The sequence below is a fragment of the Rhinolophus ferrumequinum genome, chromosome 10, assembly GCF_004115265.2.
Source record: "Rhinolophus ferrumequinum isolate MPI-CBG mRhiFer1 chromosome 10, mRhiFer1_v1.p, whole genome shotgun sequence".
Taxonomy (NCBI): Eukaryota; Metazoa; Chordata; class Mammalia; order Chiroptera; family Rhinolophidae; genus Rhinolophus; species Rhinolophus ferrumequinum.
In genome coordinates, this window is record NC_046293.1 from 82691240 (window position 1) to 82716393 (window position 25154).

The following is a 25154-nucleotide window of genomic DNA, read 5'->3' on the forward strand; positions in this document are numbered from 1 at the left end:
ATAAAGGACAGTTATCTTTATAGCATCTGAACCTCAAGACCCTAAACTATTAACACAATGCAGAGGAACTGCATTCATGGAATCTATTCCTGGAGCTAAGAACCATGAATAGCTTCCTTTCCTAGTGTTTAAGACCTTTGGTTTTGACAATTCTATGAACTGTTTCAACTATTGCAAAAGCAAAGGCCAACCCTACCTAGATCGGCACACATCAGAGTTATAATGCTGACTCTGCATTTCCTACTTATCTCCGATTCATCATCTGTGAAATGGGAAGAGTATATTCTTATAGGATTTTTGTGATAAGTAATGACACATGGTCCTAAAAGCGTCCAGCACAGAAACTGGCAATTTTATGCACTGAATAAACTCCAGAAACAAATATCTATTGTTGCTGCTGTTGTTATCATTTTCAGTTTTCTATCTGGAGTTCTTTCATATCTACAATATATCCAGTGGTAGTTTATGGAGTGAATACATGAATGAGTGAATGAATAGAGTATCCTAAATAGCCTCTTCCAGTTATTGCCTGATTTACTTGTAAGACTATGAATAAATATCACTAACATGATCACTTCATGAAAGTCTAGCATATAATTAAATAGCTTATACAAAGCTTTGTGCATTTCAGGCAGTAACTGGTATAAAGGAAAATGTGACTTTAATTGCAACAGCTTAGAGCTCTCTGCTTCGAGTCTCATGAGTCTCATAATTAACCAGATATTATTTGTTTCCTTCCAAATTTATATATAATATATAACTGACTGCCCCTTAATATTGACAGTGTAACTTTTCTGCTTACGCTTTGGTTTTTAACACCAACTATATCTATTTAAATAAGTAAACTCTGCTTTAGTCGAAGCCATTATAAATATAGCTGGTGTTTAATAACGGAAAACCAGATTCAGCTAATCATTTGACAAAGTTTCAAAGTTTCATCAAATATATATACATATATATGTAAGTATATATATATATATATATATAATATATTTAGTAGCATCTCTGATCAATGCACAAAAGTCTAAAATAATTGTGGTTCAGAAAAAGTGCCTGGAATGACATATGATATGCATATAATGTTTATCTGAGATTTGTAGAATTTGTTGTTCACTATTCCTACAACTATAATTAGAGTGCTGGGCTAGTTATTCTCCATTTTCCTCCCTTCTCTGCCCTGTCTCAGGAGAAGATATCATCTCTCTGTATCAAACTAAAAAGCTTCTGCACAGCAAAAGAAACCATCGACAAAATAAAGAGACAATCAACTGAATGGGAGAAGATTTTTGCAAACAACACCTCCAAAAAGGGGCTAATATCCAAAATACATAAGGAACTCATACAACTCAACAACAACAAAATAACCAATCCAATTTAAAAATGGGCAGAGGACCTGAATAGACATTTCTCCAAAGAGAACATACAAATAGCCAATAGACATATGAAAAAACTGTTCTGGCTTTCTTGATGGTTGTCTTCTCTTTAGATTCGAACAATCAGATGATCTGTATTAAACGAGAAAGGTAGATGCTCTGCTTCAGTATCTTACTTCTGGCAGGAGTTGTATTCCTCCAGAGACACGGATCCATGGACAGAGAAATCCTCCCTAGTTGTCACCTCACTTGGTTCCAGAATCTCAATTTCTTCCCCTGTTCATTTCACCATATGGGTGGGCATGGCTTTCCACCATTGCCAGTCTCTGGGTGCCTCACCATCTTTTGTTTGATGCAGTAAACTCGGTGCATACTCTATCATAGTCCCTTCATTAAATTATCTTCATGTGAATTCTCTGGAGGTAAATTCTGTTTTCTACCAGACCCTGCCTTGTGCAAAGGGAAAAGAAAAAAGCTTTGCTGCCAAGTATTTATCAGGTATTTGGCCACAGGAAGGTTATTTAATTTCTCCTAACTTCAGCTTCCTTTTCTACAAAATGGGAAAAACCATAATATTTGCATATTTACTCTATAGGGTTGTTAAGTTGGTATGCAGTGATTAGTAAGAATCTCATGACTTTTCCTGGAAATAGTGCACTAATGTTCTTTTGTGTTCTGAATGGGGTAAATAATGGGGGATATTCCTACGTTGCAACCATAAGAGAAACCAGACTGCAAATGTCATGAAGGAGGGAAGAGCTGAAAGAACGGCAGGGATGCTCAGCTAGAAATCTAATCACTGCAGCTAAAGGCTCACCAAATAGCAGGACTATTTTGTATTTCCCTTTATAGTTTAAACCACTTTGGATCTGGTTTCCAGTATTTGCAACCATAAGCCATCCAATGTTGTAAAAGAAACAAACTGTCTTCACATGTTTACTTATTACTTGTGGATACCATAAATATACTTTTCGATAAATATTTACTCTTGGTAGATCAGCTCTTTTTCCAGGTTTGTTGAATGGTAGGCTTTGATAGTTGTTTCTGGATCCTGCAGAAAAAAAAATCTGAAATCGGAGGTTTAACTAAATGCAATAAATATTTCTAACACATCTAGTAATCATAGACATGTTCAGGTAAGCAGCTTGATTATACACATGATAGTTTTAAAATTGATTTAGTATCTTAGTAACTGAAAATATCAGTTTTCCTAGTCCAATCAGAAAGTCAGCTTTGTGCTTTATCATCTTAACATTAAATATAGACAATGTAAGTTACAATACACAGATGTTGAAAGACAGAGGTCAAAGATGTATCTAAGAACTTGAAAAGATGTTCTGCTCATATCAAAAAAGCAATGTCTATTATTTTCAGAAAATTGAGTTTAGAGAAGATTTATAATTACACTTGCATACAATAGTAATTTTGAATGTGAACTTGTGAATTTATTTTTTTCAAAATAATGACATTAGCAAAAATTTTACATAGCCTGTATTGAATTTACATATTCAAATGAGGCTTTGCCAGTAATAATGGGGACTGATACAGAGCTAGATTTTGACGTTTATGTCAAAGGCACTATCCACTCTATGAGTTACAGAAGATTAATCATTTTAAACCTGATTGCTTCTGAAAATTAAAATAAGAAAAGCTTTACTAAATTGTTGATATACATATTTACTCCAAATATTACATTTAGTGAAATAAGAATATCAGTTCAGTTATAGTTCAGTTAACATCAACAGAAAGCTTCAAAAAAAGGATTCTGAAAGTGGCAGGCAAAATATTTTTTTTTATTGTAGGCAATTATTTAAACTGCATATTTGGCTGTATGCATGATAAGTCATGTGGGAAAAACATCCACATTACAGTTAGGTTTCCAATATCTAGCTTTATTTTCTTTTTATTTTTTTTCCTAGCAATGACATTAACAGGATTTTGCCAGATTATAAAAATGAGGGTTTTCTTGGGAGTTACTTGAAGTTTCCGAGCTGAATGGCAGAGCGCACATAGACACAACGGAAGGTGGATGGCTGGATCTCCCAGTACTGGACTGGGTTGCTGAACAGGCTCACACCCGAGTAAGAAGCCTTTTTGGTGTTGTATCCAGGTGGGCAGAAGTCGTTAGAGCCAACTGCAGAGATGTTGTTGTTATGAAGGTAGACAACCTGCAACATGAAATAATGGAGAATGATTATTTTCCTCTGAATATATTGAGGTCCCTCATACAAATATTTTATTCTTTTTCAGTATTTTCATCCTTCAGTTTAAATACCTTAATGCTTTTGAAACCAAACTTTTGATTTCTCTCCCTTTCTAAACTCACTTTTCCCTCCCTTCATCTCCTCATTCAATACATGGCATCTCAATCTTTTCAGATGCAAAAACTAAAAACATGTCGTTGTCCTTGATTTTTCCTTTCTCTTATACTCTCTGCCCCACCATGAACAAATCCTGCCTGCTCAACCTTCAACATGTACATATCATCCAATTCTCCTCCTGTCTACTCCAAAATCCTTTTCCAAAGCTGCTGTTTTCCTCTTTTGGATTATTGAAGAGGAATACTGATTGTTCTTCCTGCTTCCTCCCTTCTTTCTTTCTTTCCTTCCTTCCTTCCTTCTTTCCTTCCTTCCTTCTTTCCTTCCTTCCTTCTTTCCTTCCTTCCTTCCTTCCATCTTTCCCTCCCTCCCTCCTTCCTTCTTTTCTATTTTTTTTAGTTCATAAAGCAATTATTTTAAAAAGTAGGTCAAGTTATATCTTCTTTACCTCAACATTCCATTGGCTTCCCATGTCAGGCAAAATAAAATTCAAAGTCCTCACATTGGTCTCCAAATCCTACGTGACCTGACATCCTTCTGTTCTGACCTCATCTCGGCTCACTGTTCAATCTAACCAGCCTGGCCTACTTGCTTCTCCTCTAATAAACAAATCATGGTTCCTCCTCAAGCTGGCACACACTGTTTCTTCCACCTGGAATAAGCTTCTCTTCTCTAAGATGCGTGAGAAGCTTACTGCCTCATATAATTCATTTTTCCATACCAGAGAAGTCTTCCATTACCATCCCCTTCTGTCCCATTCTGCCATTCTCTGTACCAAATACACTCCTTTATGTTTCTCTATAGCAATTCTCACTATACAGCATATTATACATTTACGTTTTCTTTTTCCCTCCTCTACAATAATAACTCCATGAGGAGAGAAACCTAGTCTGTTTTGTTCATAATTGTATCTCCAGCATCTACTAGACAGAATAGGTGTTCAATAAATATATGTTGAATGAACAAATGAATGAACTCATAGTTATTTCATAAATTGTGTCTATATGGAATATTACGGTTTTAAGAAAAAGATAATGATAGATACCTTAATGAAACTATAAAAATGAGGAAGTAATATATAGTGAAGAAAAAGAGGGTATACACCATTAGAATCAAGATAAAGAATCACAAATTCTAGTGTCACGGTGTTTGAAATAAATAGACCTAGAAAGTTTGAACAAAAATTTATTCTATATTTCAAATTCTACTCTATGAACATAATGTTATAGTTCATTAGATTTTTTCCCCTGAAATATATTTTATGATTATATTTAAGATAATAGTAATTTGTTCATAGATTTCCTTAGGGAAACTAAATATCAGACTTAAAAAAGGGACTTTAGAAATTAATTTTTTTATTTTCATTATGTAGATGTGAATTCCAAAGAGTATAACTTGATCATACAACAATACAACCAACGCTAAAATATAATGCTAAGGTGACAATTTATAAAGCAAGCTGTAAAATCTATGACGTGCTCCCTTAAAATAGTTTACTTGAACTACTGTTTCACCTACCAGAACCCTCACACTCATATGTTGGTACAAAGGGCCTTGTTTAAGAAAGGGTTTAGAAGGAGAACAATAGATGTCATACAGGAACAGAAACAAGGGATAGTAAAATCAAAATAATAGCTGTGAGTATTTTTCTTGAATGATTGTCAAACTCTGAAAATATCTTCTTGTCATTTACCATTCTCTCTTTCCTAACAGTGATTAGCAAGTAAAGAGAGAAGTATTTGGTGAGAATTCATGGCTAATATTGAATGTGAGAGAAGAAAATATCAAGACATAAAGCAAGTACTAGTCTATGTGAAAAGGAAATTAGATTCCCAACTCATTCTATGAGGTCAATATTCCCTAACATTAAAGCCAGACAAAAATCATGATAAGAAAATACCAATCAAATATCTCATATGAATATAGACACAAACTTTAAACAAAATATTAGAAAACTGTAGCTCACAACATGTAAAAGGATTACACAATATGACCAAGACCAAGCATGATTTACCTCAGAGATATAACATTGGTTTAACTGAAAAATCAATAAATTTAATATACCCTATTCAAAGAATAAAATGCAAAACCACATGATCATCTCAATAGACATAGAAAAAACATCTGAGAAATCCAAAACACATTCATAATAAAAGATTTCAATAAACAGGGACTAGAAGGGAACTTTCTCAACTTGATGAAGAGTAGCTACAAAAGACCTATAGCTAAAATGGCACTAAATAGAAAAAGATTGCCCAACTCCTCTTAAAACAGAAAACAAGACAAAGATGTCTCATTTCATCACTTCTATTCAACATTGCCCTAGAGATTCTATCCAGTGCCATGAGGCAAGAAAAAGAAATTGAAAGAATTCAGATAAAAAAGAATAATTAAAACTGTCTTTATTTACAAATGACATGATCCTGAACATAGAATATCCAAAGGAATCCACTAAAATTAACTGCCACTAAAAACAATTTCAGCACACTCATAGGATAGACCAATATACAAAAATCAATTCAATTTCTGTATACTAGTGATAAACAAATCAAAACTGAAGTTAAAGTAACACTTCATTCACAATATCAGCAACAATAAAAACATTAGGAATGAACTTAATAAAAGCAGTGTTAACACTTGTGCCCTAAAAACGACAAAACATTATCATGATAAATTGAAGATAAAATAGAGAAATATTATATGTTTATTAATTGAAAGACTCAATATTATTAAGACAAAAATTCTCCCCTAAATGATCTATAGATTTAACACAATCCCTATCAAAGTCTTAGCAGGCTATTTTAAATAATTCTAAAATTATATGGAAATGCGAAGGAACAATAATAGCCAAAACAATTTTGAAAAATAACAACAAAGTTAGAGGACCTTCATTCTCAATTTTAAAACATAACCAAATGTTACAATAATCAAAATGTGTAGTATTTGCAAACAAAATGTGGTAAATCCATGCAATGGAATGCAATTTATCAATACACATGAATGAACTTCTGATACATGCTTTGATGTGGATGACCTAAAATCATTTTGATAAGTGGAAAAAGCCAGACACAAAAGCCACACATTGTATGGAAATATCCAGAAAAGGCAAATCCATAGAGACAGATAGAAGATTAATGATTTCCTATGGCTGGGGATGAGATTAAGAACTGACTAGAAACAATGAGAGGGATATTTTAAGGGTAATGGAAATGTTCTAAAACTGGATTTTGGTGATATTGAACAACCACATAAATATTTTGCTAAAAATAATTTGAACTACATACTTATAGAAAAGGAAGCAGAGTAGGTGGAATCCCTAGGAAAGGAAGTAAAATGAGTACATGGGTAGACAATAAGATATGAAAAACCAAGAGTGCGGCCCTTCTGAATGTGGGGCCATGTGTGAATGCCCATGAGATTTGTTGACATTCAACCATGACTTCAAAACAGCATTCTTTATATATATATATATATATATACACATATATATATATAACTCACAGTACAAAACACATTATATAGAGAGACTTAGTATAGATAAATCTGTGCATATGAAACACATTTTTTAACATTTAAATTTTTATACAGAAGTTCAAGGTTCATAGCAAAATTGACAGGAAGGTGCAGAGATTTCCCCTCTGCCCCACACATGCACCTTTCCCACTATCAACACGCCCCACCAGAGTGGTACATTTGTTACAAATGGTGAACCTAGACTAATGCATCATAATCACTCAGAATCCATAGTTTACATTAGGGTTCATTCTTGAACCCTAGGGTTCATTCTTCATTAACTTTCATGTTGTAGACTACATGGAGTTGGACAAATGTATAAGGACATGTACTCATTATTTCAGTATCTATCATACACAGCATTTTCAATGCCCTAAAACATCCTTTGTGTTCGGCTTATTCATATCTCCCTTCTACACTCCTGGCAACCACTGATCTTTTTATTGTCTCCACAGTTTTGCCTTTTCCAGAATGTCATACAGTTGCAATCATACTGTATGTAGCCTTTTCAGATTGGCTTTTTCACTTAGTAACATGAATTTTGGGTTCCTTCTTGTATTTTCATTGCTTGACAGCTTGATGAATAATATTCTTTGTCTGAATGTACTAGTCTGATTTATCCATTCACATACTGAAAACCATCTTGGTTTCTTCCAAGTTTCAGCAATCACAAATACAGCTGCTATTAATATCTATATGAGCTTTTTGTGTTGATGTAAGTTTGTTTTCAACACAATTGAGAAATGCCAAGGAGCGTGATATCTCAATCACATGGTAAAAATATGTTAAATTTTGTAAGAAACTGCCAAACTGTCTCCCAAAGTAGCTGTAGGATTTTGAATTCGTACCAGAAATGGATGCACGTTTCAGTTGCTCCACCTCCTCATCAGCATTTGGTGGTGTCAGTGATCCAGATTTTGGTCATTCTCATAGGTGTGTAGTGGTATCTCATTGTTATTTTAATTTGAAATTTTTAAATGACATACAATATGGACAATCTTTTTATATGCCTAGGAGTTTTATAGGTTTGCATTTTACATTTATGCTTATGATTCATTTCAAGTTAATTTTTCTAAAGGATGTAAGGTCTGTGTTTTGATTCATTTTCTTGCATGTGGATGTGCAGTTATTCCAGCACCATTTGCTGAAAAGACTGTCTTTGCTCCACTGCACTGCCTTTGCTCCTTTGTCAAAGATCAGTTAACTGTACTTTTGGAGGTCTACTTCTGACATGTCTAATCTAGTCTTGAAGTCTGGTAGCAACCAAGAAGGTGAAAATGATTATTCTGAGATCTAAAAATAAAAATAAAAACAGACCAAAAATAAAAATAAACAAAAACCCACCACCAACTAAAACCTGTATAGTAACAATGCTAGCTTTTCTTATTAGGTCTTCCAAGCATTTTGGTTTTACTGGCGGCTTCAAACTCTGCTTATTCACTACTTTATCATCCCCAAAGATCCACTGAAAAAGGATCAGCATGAAATGAAATCTCTTAAAGTTTCATCTTCATACTTGTGTTTCAGGTGCTTTATTGAAATCTACCTAAAGTAAATTGTGATGTATCAATTTAATTTGGAGTTTTTGTCACAATTAAAAAATCAGTAATTTATTGATATTGTTGAGGGCAGAGTAAAAGATACACCTATTTTGAACCCCAAACAAGAAAGCTGAGAAACTAGATGACCAAAAGGGTTTTATCTATAAGAGAGTGTCAGCATCCAGGCAGTGTTTCTGAATCACCATGATTGAACTAAGTACCTATATAAATTTCTGAAAGAAACAATTTAAATATGACCTTTAAAATAATTGAAACATTAGATAAAATAAGCAAATATGTAAAATCTATAGATGACCACTTTATTGAATTTTTTAAAAAATTATATAATTTGAATAACATGTTTGTTTTGGTTCCTCAAAGTAACAATGGAAGTCTTATTTTGTTATATATGAAATTATTACCACTATTTAAACTAATAAGAATGCCTTACATTTGTAGATTTACAGACTGACCTGTATCTTCTTATCCTTGAATGTACTGAACTTGTTAATTTATATAAAGTTAATTCAGTCACTTGCTAGAAAAACATGCCTTTTGAATTACATGGCATCTGCTGAAGCCTAACGTTAAAACTACTATTTTATTCCATCCATGTCTATGAATCACACATCGTATCTTTTTCAACCAGTGTGTATTTGGTACATTGACCTGAGACATGACCTACCCTGCTTCATAAAAAGCATGACAGTCTGGAAGCAAGCATTAGCGTGAGTTCAAAGCAATAGTCCTAACTTAAAAAATATAGTGATTTAAACTTATATTTTATTATATTTAAACTTGTATTTTTCACTTATCTTTTTTACAATTATATTTAAACTTATATTTTTCACTTATCTTTTTTACAAAAACATATTTTTTTACAAAACTCTAATGACTATTTACAAAACTATAAGTGACTATTTATGTGGAAACAGTCAAAGTATCTCTCTGCAAAAAGATTTGTAAGCAGAGCTTCCTGGCTCCTGGCATCCCAGCAGGGAGGGTTTGCTCCCTAGATATTACTCTGAATAGTTAGTGGTGTTGCATTACCTGGATGTATTTGTGCTCTGCCAGCCCACCAGGCACTTTGATGAGCTTGTTGTTGTTCAAGTGAAGTTCCCTCAAATGAGGAGTGTTGGCCAGAGAGCCATTTTCAACAGCAGAGATGCTGTTGAAACCCAGTCCCAACCTGCAGAAGAAAACAGAAATGAATGAATGAATACACTGCACATGGATGCTTTCTGACAGGCTTTGACAGTTTTCCTGTTTGCACTTTTTCTTTCTGCCTAGAGTGCTTTTTCTAAACTCTCTGAGCTTGGACAAAGCCCATTTGTTCTCGGCATTTCAGCTGAGTATTAATCTCTTTAAAACTCTTCTGACAGGACCAGCCTGAATAGGTACCCCTAGTAAGTGCTCATGTAGCATCCTGTTATCACCCTCTTGTAAAACTCAAGGGACTGTGTACTTGTGTGTCTTTCCTTGAAAAGAGTGACTCTCTTGTGTTATATCCAGTATTAACACAGAGCTAGATACGAGCAACGGATGCTGTTGAATTTATTTCTATGTACAAAGAATGTAGTGAATTCACTTGGGAGAAAAACAAAACAAATACTGTTTCATTTTGGTCATTTTGGAAATCAAGCAACTGTGTACTTACCACATAAATTTATTTGGTGGAAATACAAGGATCTTATGAGTCAATAAATCTACTCTCTAGAAAGATTCACATAGTTAGCATTTTGCATTAGTTTGAAGGAGGTCCTCAATGATCATCTGTTATTGTCAGAATTTGCCTGGTGCCAACATTCCTGGCTTCTGACCCTGATCTCTGACCTAGACCTAGATCTCTGTTTCTTGTCCCTTTGGCATTTCTAATACAATACCACTAAATATTTTGGCTGTATTTTTTTAAATTAAATCTAAATATTTTGGCTGTATTTTTTAAAATTAAATCTATAACAAGAGAGAGTTCTGCAGCTGTGATGTCCCCTCATAGTAAATGGGATTCAAAAATTTGAAGAAGCTGACTTAGAGACAATGATGTATTCAACATTCTAGGGATTAATCTGTCAAAAACAGGGTGCTGTCAATCCAAAATGGCAGAGAGAAAGGATACCAGTGATTAGGCAAGAAGATATTGGAAGAAAGCCAGAAAGCTCCAAGGGAGAGAAAAAGGAATAATCCATTGAATTTTTTCAAATGCAGTGGAAGAGACTTTTTAAAGGATGGTTTCTGTTTGCCTTCAGCTAGTTCTGATGTTTGAGCCCTTTTGGGATTTAGATGTTGGCTTAGATAATCAAAGTCTCCCAATTTTAATCATGACTTGGTATTTGAAATAATAGAGATTAAAGTGTATTGATTTTAGGCTAATAATAGCACCACTGGTTTATCTTAAATATTGATTCTTAATTTGGAATCTTGGCTCAGAATATTTTGGTTCTCCCTCAATCTTATGTATTTATCTCTTGTTTCGGGCCTCTCCTTTTTCTATTTCAGAATCATGTCTCCTATTTCTTATAACACTCCAAGTCCCATGTCCAATTCGGGCTAACACATTTCTTAGAATATAATATTCCTAATAATTTATTCAAGGAACTCACAATTTTTCAATGATTTATTTATATGTTCAATAATCAAATGTTTTTGAGACCTACTATGTTCAAGTATTATCCTAGACTTGTGATTGAAATTGACACATGGATCAAAAAAAAAACCAAACAAACCATGACTCATTCCTTCGAAGAATGTTTCACCTTACATAAGGGAGATGATAATATATATTTAATAATAAAATGCCTGAAAACCATTTTATATTTTTGCAGAGGGACATATGCTATTTTCTCCCCACTTGTTCCTAATAACTAAATGAAATATTTGCCCTGCAACATTGTTCTGAGATCAGTGACTGCTTTTTTCCTCTTTCCACAGTTTGAATTTTCAGATTAAAATACTACTCACATTCCAGCATCAGTGAGGAGCAAACAACACCAGAATTTGACAGGCAGGTTTTTCTGGACTTGATTAAAAAAATAAATGTGTTTGATAAATTCAAGAGCTAGGAAAGTTCGCTTGGTCAATAGGCAATCTGCTCTATTTTAGTGAATGGAATTCAAATCCATTTAAACAGAAATCCTCACTTCTATTGATCTTTGCAAAGTTAGCACACGATGTTAAGTGCAGAATCTCAAAATATCCATACCATTTTCAGTACAGAATGAACAATTTTTTTTCTAAAAAAGCACAAGTATTATGAATGATTTACTAAGTTTAGAAAGTTAGACTATTGTTACTCCTACTATTACTTTTACTAATGGTCCAACAATAATAGCTGTCCTAAAGACAGTTCTACAGAAAAAACAATGCAACTTATCTTCCTACATTTTTCTGCAGCGAGAGGGACCTAATCCACAAAGAAAGGTAGGTGCTACATAACATTACTTTGAAAAATATCTTCTACATTCGAAGTTATAATTGAAATAGCTGTAGGTAAAGGATTTCTTATCATGTGAGATCCACCACAGTAATACACTGCAACGATAGTCACCTCCTTGTGCTCATTTTCAGCTCTCACCATCCACTGGGTCACTGGGGAATAGCCACAGAAATGAGAAAAGCTGCACTACATATCCGTCTGGTCTTAGATATTTCGCAAAGATAAATGAAACACTTCATATTTATTTATCAACCAAGAAATTTATATACACCAAGAGGAGTGAGGCCAATTGGCGTAACACTGTGGCTCTCTGTAAGAATGTTCAGTAATAGTTATGGATCAGGAACAGAATGTTCCTTGAAGATAGCCTAAGGTTACTGCGCCCCTCTTTTTATTTCTGAACCAGGGTGAAAATACAGAAAGACTGAAGTTAGGTTAGAAAGCAAGGCAGGCAACAGTGGTGACTCACAAGGAAAAAAGTGTTAAAGAGGGCCAGAATTTTTTTTTCTTTTTTCAGATGTTATTAAATGTCCAGAGACCTTTTAAACTCTTAAAAGAATGGGAATTAGAGAATTTCATAACTATTCCAACTCTATGGGGTGGTGTGGGATGCCTAATATTTCTACATCCCGATAGCTTTTATTTTAGTGCATTTTCAAATTCTGAACTGTGTTATAATTTACTTAATCTTCTGTTTAAGGCAACTGAGTTAGAATATATTGAATAAGCATACGGATTTCATCAAACACCTTTAATAAGCTATGTCTTAATCTAAAAACAATATGGTATGGTATTCATAAAATGATCTTGGTGGTTACAGTAAGGATACTATTTCATTAGTTTTTTTTTTTTTAATGAAATAATTGGGCAAGCTGAAGTTTGAGGTTGTTATAAACAACAAAAATGTGGTACAGTCAAAAATCAATCACGTTTTGAATTCTGAGCACAAAGACACTAATACACCTAGACATTTTACTGATAGAATATGATGAAAGAATATTATTACTTAGCCAAATTATTCAGTCCTTTCAGGCTAGCTGCATCAACTCTGGTGATTTTGTTGCCATCGAGATGTAATTCAGTAAGGGAAGGAGGAAGATCTGAAATATAGAAATGCAAAATATTAAATTAGCAGACAAGCATAATTACAGACTATAGAAAGATGTAATAAGGACATGTGCCATTAAACTTTTAACAGACATGCAGTTTTAAAAGATTTGCTTTTCATCTTTTTCATCAATTTTGCTTTTTGTCATTTTTCTTCATCCCTTTTATAATAATGTATGTTTTTAGAAGTAGTATGAGCCCTTTCTGCTTTTCTTCTGGATTGATTTTAATAAAAACATGGACTGAGTTTATCATTTAGTAGATTTCATTCCTAGGAATTGTTAGGATACTATTGTAGAACTGAGGTGAGATCCTGAATCTCATTAGTTTCTTACATCTTTGTTTATGGACTAATATTGCCATTGACAAAAGATAATAACTCTAAATTGAAGACATAAATATTTGAACTATAATGAATAGATTACATATAAGTTAAATATATATACAAACTTAACCAGCTATTTTATTAATGAGCATCATTAATAACTAACATTGTTATACTGTACCTGCCTTAGTCTTGTTTTTCTTTTTTTTTTAACTTTTTATTTTATTTTAAGTGTGTTTTTCCAGGACCCGTCAGCTCCAAGTCAAGTAGTTGTTTCAATCTAGTTGTGGAGGGTGCAGGTCATAGTGGCCCATGTGGAGATCGATCCCGCAACCTTGTTGTTAAGAGCACTGCGCTCTAACCAACCGCCCCCTGTACCTGCCTTAGTCTTAATCAACTTTTCCATAAAAACATCAAATGCTTCTGCAACATGGGTGTGTAGAAAGAGCTAAAGCTTACTTGGATTTTTAGAATCAGGACTGTTTCTTTATACAAGAGGAGTGCAATGGTCTATCAACAAATGACCTTCCATATGTAGAGCACCTGGGGAAATAATTTTCGGTCTAAACCTCTAAACCACTAAACCTCCGGATAGTACTTCTTGAATGGCTATGATTTCTAAAAATTTAATAACATAAATATAAAAGTTTAAATATTTTATTTTCATTGCCTCCTGCCATCTGAGGAGGTATTATGTTTTTACATAACTTTTAAAACAGCACATTGTTCCACTTATAAGAATAGCAATAACTTAAAAAAAAGAAAAAAAGAAACCTGGAAATTGTTTACATGGAGAACTAACATCTGCTTAGCAGAGAGTGTTGGTTATCTGTCCATAAAGAACAAAATTGGAAAATTACAGTTTATGTTTGGTCTGAAATTTTCATTGCATCCCACCGAATTCTGTCAAGATTGTCTACTTAATGTAAAAGTTTAGTCTATAGTTTCTGTATCAAAGTGTATTTTGTGTCGGAGATGCTAAGGAAATAAATTCTACTTACTGAATATCTCTTCTGTGCCAAACACTGAGAGTGGCACTTTTCCTAGCTTACCTCATTTAATGTGTTCAATATTTAAATTATTTTTCATTTATCTCATTTCATAGATGAGGATACAGAGATTCAGTTACAAATTTTGTAGGTTATGAACCTACTAAGTAGGGAACATAATATGTTTGCAGATGGCAAAAGGGAGCGAAGATAACATGCTCTGAACTGAAGGAAATTAAATCACAATTGCATTATACTTATGAATAAAGAGCAGGAAATCACAGTCATTCTTGGATTAAGGGATTTCAACTACTTGAGTGTCCTTTGCATAAGTACAGGTAGATTTTTACAATATTCCTATACCTAAAACAAGAGAGTATATAACAAAGCAATGAATATACTCCTTTCTTCCCTGTTACCATGAAAATATATTTTTAAAACATAGTGTCTCTAGAACACTAATTATCATCCCACCCGTCATTACCTAGTTTCTAAGCGCCTTTCTTTTTGAGACGTCAGTTTCCCAAAAGGAAAGTTATATCCAGGAAGAAGTTTGTGAAAGAAAACTTTGCATAGGATAGAGGCAAATTTATAAAGAACATTATTAGCCTTTGCCATTGTAGCATTTAGCCCAAGATCCTATACTATAGTTACTTTTTTTTATTTTTCCATTTTCCATTTTAAGATAAAACATATTGACAGTTTATGTTGGGCCAAATACTATATGTGAGCATCACAAGTCTTACTTACAACTATTAATCTTCACGAATATTCTAGAAGATAGGTGTCATTAATACCTTTATTTTATAGATAACAAAACTGAGATTTTAGAGATGTGGAATAATTAACCTAAAGTCACAGAGCAACTAAGTGGCTGAGTCAGACCTCTCACTTAGGCTGATCTATAATCTCTTCATTCCATTCCACTGCCCTTCTGTTTCTATCAATGATGGAAGATAATATGTGGTAATTAAATCTCCCTGAAGGTTGGTGATGTTCAAGCAGAAGAGTCTCAGCCTAAGAAAGGCAGGCATAAATATGCATGGGTTCGGGGGAGACTTAATATGGTAAGTAGCAGAGTGATCTCTGACTTCAGCCCAGTACAAGCCCAGCTCTGCCACCTCCTGGCTCCAAGACTTTGATCACAATTTATTTCATCTCCTTAAGTCTCATTTTCCTCATTTATAAAACAGGTGTGATAATATTAGTTACAGATTACTGTGCGATTCACAGAAGACTCTATGAAAAGCATTTGACACAGCGCCAAAAGCATTGGGTACCATATAACAGAACCTATGTAAAGCATTTGGCACAAGTGATAAATAAAATTTAGTTACTATAATTTTAACATTACTACGTGTTTAGTAAGTAAAAGCAAGCTAGAGATGATGAGAAAAGATAGAGAAACGATATAAGAAAGTGAAGAACAACAGATCTCTAAGTGATGAAATGTGTTACTGAGGGATATTTAGGAAGACGCATAAAGAAGGACAGTAGAATCAAAGACTGTGCTTAATGCAAACCATCTGACAGCATAAAGTGTGGGAAGAACTGGACTGTGAATTCCAGCCACTTTACTTCACCTCCTACAGCTCTAAGGCTTTAGGCAAAATATACATATAGATAACTTTATATTTTATTCATATATATATATATATATATATTAAATATATGTACTGGAGATAAAAAAGATTACGTGTTACATGCAACGAGTCAGAGACTCCACATGAAAGTGTTTTATGAACTATAAATCTATCTCCCCCTATTTGTCGGTCTATCTGTCTATCTACCTACCTACCTACCTACAGTGGTGCTATCATGGGTCAGAAACATCCTCTGTAGCAAAAAGACTGAGGAGATTGCAAGGGGTGGGTAAGAACCCATTCTATGGAATGTGTATTCTAGAGTTGAACTTTCTATGGAAGCACAATAAAGGATAATTGTTTCCTGTATGCAAGTAGTTACCTTTCGTACCCAGTCCAAAAACAAGACACCTAAATTGAGAAAGGCCAGATTGACAGGAAAAGTTGAGAATATAGAGGTCTTTTTCTGAGACAAGAACTCAAGGCAGGGAAAAAGAGAACATTAGAGGAATTTATTTTTGGTGATTTGATGCTTTTTCTGATTCACAAAGACTGACGTATGTGCGTCTCCTGGGTAACCCTTTCAACACAATGAGTTTATGCCCATGACTGTGCAGTGATGCTGTTTACTTGCCTGCCTTTGCTCCAGGCAATAAACTCCTTGAAGGCAGGTAGTATACCCATTCACTGCCCTGCCTCCTGTGTTGGTACTTTGCCTAAGCAAAATGAGTGAGCAAAACATTTTTATTGAATAACACAAGGTAATATTAGTCCATTACTTACCTACATGCCAGATATTTTTCTAATAATTTACTTAATTTTAAAACAACTCAACGAGGTGGATATTGTTTCCACTTCCCAAATAAAGAAATTGAGGCACAGATTTTGAATAACTTGCCCAAGGTCCTACAGCCATTTAGTGAAAATTTGAACCCAAGCAAACAGACTACAAAATCCACACTCATTACAACACACAATTGTCTCTGTAAGAGTGTGGCCACTGTACATCCTCGTATTCAGAGAGTAATAACTGACATGTCCTGAGATGGACAGGAATTCACTAAGGGACGAAACACTCAAAGTAAAAATTTGCTCAGTTTCAGAGGTACTTCCATATAGCTCTTTCCTTTCTTTTTAGAAAATACTGCTAAAGCACTCTACTTTTTAAATAACAGCTGCACTTTTCTCTTTGTGAAATCACAATTATATAATACAAAATCATTATGCACTAAGTTATATCTTAGAAGAGACTTTAAAAGTAAAAGAGAGTAGCCATCTCCACTGGATGGCCTAGTGGTCACCTGGGCTCAGTAGAAACACTTCTGGGGATAGAGAATTTGCTAGAAACATAATTGGCCACTTGAGTCACCATTCAAATTTTCAAAACAATGTTTTTAAGTGTTTGGATATAGATTTTCATACTGCTTTGGAGACATTTCTATCACCTCGAGGGATGGTGGTTATATTGGTGTCAGCAATGCGGAGGTAGGAGAGTTTCTTCATTCCCTGGAAGGCTCCGTTTTCGATTCCTGAGCTCTTCAGAGGGTTGGTGCCCAGTTCTACAAACGCAGTAAGTGCAGAGCGTTTAGAGGACAATTTTAGGATATTGCAGTCAGAGCACACAGTCTGTTTCAACAAGGAATTTAACAGAAATTTGGTTCGGTAACAACTTGACTGAAAATTAAAAGAGAAATTAAAAGACATGCTTTTCTAAGGGATAGCAAAATGGGGTAAAAATGTCCCCTGTTAAAACAAATAACAAAAATATTATGAAAAAGCAATAGCAGCAAAAACAATAACAACAAAATATTTTAAGGTGCATACACAGCTTTGCCCAGAAATTAACACAAGCAAGTGTTTACAAATCACACATTATGAGGCTATCCCTTCTCTAAAATACCTTAAAATGTTGTTAAATAATTTGAATCTAGCATTTGGTTAAGTAAGTTATAAAGTTATAGTTTTTTACCACATGTAGAGCAAAACATTAGAACCCAATTTTTTTTAAGCTAATGATTTATAGGTGTGCAGAATAGAACTTAAGCACACAAGGAAAAGGTATCCCCAAATATCGCTACTCCAGCACGATTTAGTACCAGCCTGCATTCTGGGCATGCAGGAGGCTAGCTTCAGCCCTAGCACTTTCTCTACATTCTCAGATCCCCAAGGACGAGGAATAAAAATGTCGGAGTACGGAGTAAGGCACAAATTTAAAATCCCATTTCTCCTGGCTCTGCTTCTGCCATTCCCAGAGGCTTAAGGCACGTCTAGCTAATTTACCTATCTGCAGCTGAAGCTTACTTGGAATATCTTAAGGTGAAATGTGAATCCTGGTCTTAGAGTTATAAGCATATCTGTACCTATGACGATCATCTGGTTCAGTCCATTGAACACAGATTTCATCACTTTGGTGATCTCATTCTCGTGGACGCGTAACTCCTGAAGAGTTTTGGGCATTTTTGAGGGCAGTTCCTTCAGCAGATTCTTGGACAGGTAAAGTCGTTCCAATTTCACCAAAGGTGTAAATGCTCCAGGAGTGATTGTGTTAATTTTGTTGTTGACGAGAATCAATGTCTATAGAGAGTGAAAAAAAATTTTCTTAATTCCAAAAACTTCCACATATACACACACACACACACACACACACACACACACACACACACACACACACACACATATATATGTAAAACAAGTGTGTAGTCTATTCATTTCATTCATGGAACTAGTATAGGAATCTGTGAAGTTGCAAGAAATCAGGAAAGACTGAGCAGATGTGATTTCTTTAAGTGTATGAGGACCTGAACATCAGGAATAAAGGGAAGGAAAATGTGATGAAATATAGATATTAAACAATAAATAATATTCCTAAAGATTGAAATCCCTAGAGGGACCCAAGATACATGAAAAGGCATCTATATCCTCAGTCAGTTTTTCAACCTGTAAGTCCAATCCATTGCCATGGATTCCACTACAAAAGGGTGACCAATTTAAACTATCATCAGCAGTGTAAGACAGGAAAATTTTCTTGAAGCCTCACAAATTTAGATATAATGTTTCAAAGTTTGCCGAATTAGTTAATTTATGTTGCAACTAATTGGTTTACTTTGCATTTCCTTGTCACTTGAAAGCTTTAAAGTTTCTGTTTATTTTGCTACCATTTCCTATATTTGGGGAGTGAATGGACTGTCTGATCACAATATTTCTCATTTTTATTAAATGTTAACATATTTTAATAATTGGTTTAGGGAATGAAGATGTAGTTAATATGATATGTATAGACTTAATATATTTTTCTCCTATTTTTTGCCCTTTTTAGATATAAAGGTTTTACATGGTCAAATATATTAATACTATTGGCAATTAAAAAAATTGTTTCTGAGTTCTCCTGATATGGAGAATTACTTCTAATTCATTATTGCTATACTTGTAGCTAAACCTATATAGCCAAACCTAATTTTGGACTGTCTCATTCTCTTCCAATGATCTCTATGTCTGCAGAATTGCTCTGTTCTTGTTAAGTCTCTTTAACAACTAATCCTAATTAACTTAGGTAATTTCATTAAGTTTTAAGAAACTTGAACTTTCCTTTGTGTAGTACACTTTTATTCATATATGAAAACACAGAGGGGCAAAAAAGGGAACTAGAATAACAGTCTCAGAAATGCAAGAATACTTTCTTATAGTAACAGCTGGTAAATTACCAATGAACATTACCATGTAGTTCACATTATTTGACTAATTGAAACTTATTACAAGTAACATGATTTTTTTTTATCTAATCCTAAAATAATTGGTTGATTAAAACAAAATCCTAAGAAGTTTCAGTGAAAGTTAAAAAACTCATGAGGGTTAAAGTCATAAAAAATGCAAAATGTCCAGGAAATCAGTAAAAGCCAGAGCTAGAAAAAAATTGGGAGGACTTGTATCACTAGAAGTCATCCCAACTGGTGGACGCTTAATTATAACAGCAAAGAAGATACTCAATTGCCATTTGAGGAAGAAAATTCTGAAAGCTTGATATAATTACATGCATTAAACGTGGTTGGAAAAATCTTTTATTTACATTGTGTTGAAATCTATTATGAAGAATCAATCTGATGATGTATTATCTGCTATTTCAGGTAATAAAATATTACTTCTTTTACTAGAAAATAATTAGACAGTGCCTCTACCTGTGAATATGCTCTAGTGGTAATTGCTGCTAAATGTTGGCATAGTGTGATATTTGTCCAGAGTTATTTCTCCCATAAAGTAGGAATAACAATGGCACCTAAAGGGGGGTTTTGTGAGGATAAAAGTAATAATGTATATAGACAGCTTCTTTGCAAAACATCTTTCAAATATTATTGTTAGTCACAAGTTTTAGTCCAGTGAAAAGCATCTCTGCTTTCCGAATACAATGAATTTGAAAAATAAATGAAATTATACAAATTTTGGCCATAACGAGGTAAAATTTTAAGAACTCTATAAATTAGAACTTTGTATAAAGCAGATCCACATGTGAAAAAAGTTATTTGTGTATATACAGTATTGCTAAAAGTGGTTCATGTTAGTCCATACACAAGGATATATAGTTAAGGAAGCATAGTTATAAAATAACAGGCAATGCCAAGATGTTGAGATAGGAAATAAATGTGACTACACTAGCTAATGACAAAGTGCAGCTACCAGAGAAAAAGTCATAGGTGAACCCCAGTGGATTTCAGGAGGTCAGCTGATGAAAATAAGAAAGACAAGTAGAAGTGGATTCTCATTAGTTAGCCCAGAGGCTGAGATAAGTCCAAGTAGCAGAAAACTTGTTGCTTGGGGGTCAGGAAGTACCTCGAGTGCCATTTAACCTAAAATTGAAGCACGGACTCAAAAATCAGGACAACCTACTTTAATGGTAACTAAAGAAAAAAGTGATCTAGCTTAGGAGGTAGGGGAGAGGTCACAAAAAATGTGATAAGGAATAGAAATAGGGTGGAAGTAGGAGTTAAAACATTTCCACCACCTTCTTCCAAGAAAGTGGTCAAAAGATACAAACTTTTGGTCGTAAGATAAATAAATATTGGGGACATACTGTACAACATGATGACTATAGTTAAAACAGTTTTTAAATTTTTTTATATGTATATGAGATAATGGATGTTAACTAAATTTATTGTGTTAATCCTTTTGCAATATGTATAAGTCAATTCATTATGCTGTACACTTTAAACTTATACAGTGCTGTATGTCAATTATATTTCAATAAAACAGAAAGAAAAAAAATGTTGAAACCTGAATTAATACATACAATTTCCTTTAAGGACACTTATGTAGGGCTTAAATTGTACCAGGTATTATTTTAAGGGATTTTATGATTGCTATCATATTTATAGGCAATTATCAGTGCACAGAATCAAGGCAGACTGTACCTGAGTTTAGATCTCAAGCTCTGGCTCTTATTTGCTGTGTGACTATGAGCAAGTAACTTAACTTCTCTTTGCCTGAGTGGCTTCATCTGGATTATCAAGAGTGTCTACCTCATAAGAACACTTACAAGAATTAAATAAGTTAATGCATATAAAGTATTAAGAACAGTGCCTAGTAACAGTAATTGCTAACCAAGTGTTGTTTATTATTCAGTCTTTGACAAGTTTTATTTATTTTTAATTTAAAAACATTCCTTAGATTTATAAAGCTTCAATTCAAAGAAAATATGCTGAATGTTGACATAATATTTAATTTTCCATTATTTTGCAGAATAGTTACATAGTTTTTCTACTATATATATAAGTATAAAACTATTCTTATAATATGTGCCACTCAGAATGAGCCACAGATTTGTAAATTCATAAAATTATTGAAGAAAAAAGGAACATTTTTCTGTTAAATCCTTTCTATTGTAATCCTTGCTAAATTTTCATTTCTCTCTTTCCTTCTCATTCAAGTGTGGCTTTCTTAGCTGAAATTATGATGTTTATTTGCATAATAACAAGGATAGAAAGATCATGAATGAAAGAGTAAGAGAAAAATAGCGGTTTAACATCCTCAGAATGGTTCGGAGCTCTAATAAACTCTCTCTCTCTTCTCCCAATGTGTACTTTGAAGTAGAAAGAAAGAAATTGCCAAGATGATAGTTGCCTAAAAACATACTCACAAGTAGACATGGAAAAGAAAGACACATTATTACAAATGCCAGACTTAATGAAAACATCACAGAAACTAGATATCTCTTATTTAAGGATATGAGAAGTTCAAAAAATTATTCAGATTACACTTAAACACACAGGAAGCAGGAATTAAAGTAAGATAATTTTCCTTCCTTAAAACAGTAGCTTTAGGGGTGGCCAGATGGCTCAGTTGGTCAGACAGTGAGCTCTCAACAATACGGTTGCCGGTTCAATTCCCACATGGGATGGTGGGCTGTGCCCCCTGCAACTAAAGACTGAAAACGGCGACTGGACTTGGAGCTGAGCTGTGCCCTCCACAACTAGATTGAAGGACGACTTGGAGCTGCTGGGCCCTGGAGAAACACACTGTTCCTCAATATTCCCCAAAAAAAAAAAAAAAAAAAAAAAAAGCAGCTTTAGGATGAATTCATGAAAATAAAATGGAGCTTCTTAACATTTCAGTTTATTGAAACATAATATTCAGTTTTTCTTATTACATCTCTTTTAATTTCTCCAATGATGATTTAAATAGTCATTGACAAATCTTGTTGGCATCACCATCAGCTCACTCCCCAGTGAAACCATAACAAGAAAGTAGAGAAGTCAACAGGGGCTCAGGCCCAGTAACCTGTCAGTGGAGATGGATCCCATTGGTCCACGGTTTGACATACTTAGCTTAAGCCTTATCCTCCACTGTCTCAGAGTTAATCTTTCACTCTAGCCAGTTTCTATTTTTCTTTGTCTGCTTCTTAGTTTTTCCGCATTACCTTTCTTTTAGCACAGCAAATCCCCTTTTCTTCTCTTGTTTTCAATATTCTGCTAATCTTCTAAGGCCCTTTTCCCCATATTTTCTCAAAACACTAACTGGTAACGTGATATAAAATGATGTCTGATGTTTCACATACTCTGTGTCCATAGCATTACTACTTATAGCATAGTGTACTCATATTGTTAGACACTTCAATAAATCGACTGTACAACCTTTTATGTGCTATTATTTTAATTAACTGTTCCATGGAGAATCTTAAGAAAAAGATCTATGTTTCCTTTTCAAATGCTAGTGTATTTTCTACTACTGGATAAGTTTTTATTTTCTCATTTTGGCTGTCAGAAAGTTGATAACTAAATCTTGTCTTCCTTATATGAACTCTATAGCATATTATGACCACTTTATTTTACTTTACATTATTCCCTTAAAAATATATCTATATCTATATATCTCTATATATATATTTCATATTTTAATATATAGCAGCCAGATGATTTATTTTTATATTTAGATTTTACTATGCATTGCCTATTCTTACTATATAACTCCTCAATTATTTTTATAATAGCTAGATGATATACATGGACATAAGAGTGTTTATATTTATATTCCCAACCTTAAGAATGTATTTCTATGATAGTTATCATAAGAGGCCATAAAATTATCTGCCTATATAGTAACTTATCACTACGTAATCCTCTATATTATCTGAGAATTCTAGCTCTTTATGTTGTATTTTTAGCGTTGAACAAAAATCCGCATCCCTGAAGTTCCACTCAATTGTCAATAGGACGATTCTGTCATCTTGTAGTTGAAGGAAGTAAATTCAATTTCTCCTCTCTAACATGCCCCTTCAAGTATTATATTTCACCATAACCTTTTTGCATTCAATTGAGACATCTACATCTCCGTCAACTGTGCCTGTAAGTTCCAGATTCTTTACCGTTATGATGATCATTCTTTGAATGCCATTCTTAAAATGTTTTGCCCAGGACCGGACTCAATACCTCAAGAGGGGCCTACCAGAGTAGAATATAGACACAGTGGGACTTTTAGTATTTAATCGGATATAAAAATCTGACTTATTAACACTAAATGTTCAACAATACTTTGCGGGGAAACCACACACTCATCCCCCAGGTAGAGAGATGGACTAGACAAATTTTACAGGGATTCCAATGACATACATAAACAGACATTGCAATAGCTCTTATAGAAGGTGGCTTTAGCAGGGCTTAACCCTATTTGATTGGGATGGTCATTCTCCATTTATAACACACCCTCTCCCAACTACAGTTATTATATATTCATTCTTTACCATTTTTGACCCTCCTCTATGACCTGGGAGGCTGACTTCCAGAGATTGCATCACTCAGATGTCCTTGTCTTTTGGACTTCAGTTAGGTTCAACCATAGGAGACACTGGCAGGAAATTAGGAGGTAGGACGACAGCCTCCCACCCCTCTCAAGGCTCTGGGAGTCCCTGCATCCTTTAGACCTTGTGGGCTTGGATGCTTCACAAATGCTTTTTTGGTTCCCATACCCCTTTGTAAATAAATAGTCCATTTGGTAAAGTCTCCACTGAGAAATATTTTCGAGAATGCCATGTCTTTTCTGCTAGATTCCTGACTGGTAGACTGGATGTATTACATTATACTAAATAGAGGTAAATTACAATCACAAGAAAAACGGATACAGATAAGGATACAGCATGCATAATCCTAAATACAGAGCAAGAAATATATATATATATATATATATATATATATACACACACATAGATATATTCATATGTATATATATATATATATATGTATTTGTGTATATAGATTTTTTTTTGAAGATAGATAAAATATAATTATCCCTGTTTCTCTTGGTGCTAATCTTTGGGCTTTTGCAAAGTTATTTACTCCTCTTAGAATATGAATAAAAGAAAACAAATGAAACAAAGAAATGAAATAAAACGATCAATCCATTTTGTGTTTTGCTTCACTATTGAAGTACAATCTAATTGGAAAGACAAAGACTTATTCATGAAACATGAAAGAAGATTAAGATATAAAGTA

General features: G+C 33.9%; 1 protein-coding gene across 2 annotated transcripts in view; it reads right to left on the reverse strand.

Annotated features, from left to right (window-relative positions):
• Window positions 1–2793: 2793 nt before the first annotated feature.
• The window catches only part of DCN (decorin), a 39064-nt gene continuing 16703 nt past the window's right edge, over window positions 2794–25154 (reverse strand). Inside the window, exons 4-8 of one of the 2 annotated variants that reach the window (XM_033116546.1) lie at window positions 18543–18756; window positions 17628–17741; window positions 13185–13278; window positions 9796–9934; window positions 2794–3541 (exon numbers count right to left, since the gene is read on the reverse strand). In XM_033116546.1, the coding sequence (XP_032972437.1) occupies window positions 3347–3541; window positions 9796–9934; window positions 13185–13278; window positions 17628–17741; window positions 18543–18756 (756 nt within the window). In that variant the 3' untranslated portion in view covers window positions 2794–3346. The remainder of the gene's footprint in view (window positions 3542–9795; window positions 9935–13184; window positions 13279–17627; window positions 17742–18542; window positions 18757–25154) is intronic. The other variant, XM_033116545.1, reaches the window with a different exon arrangement.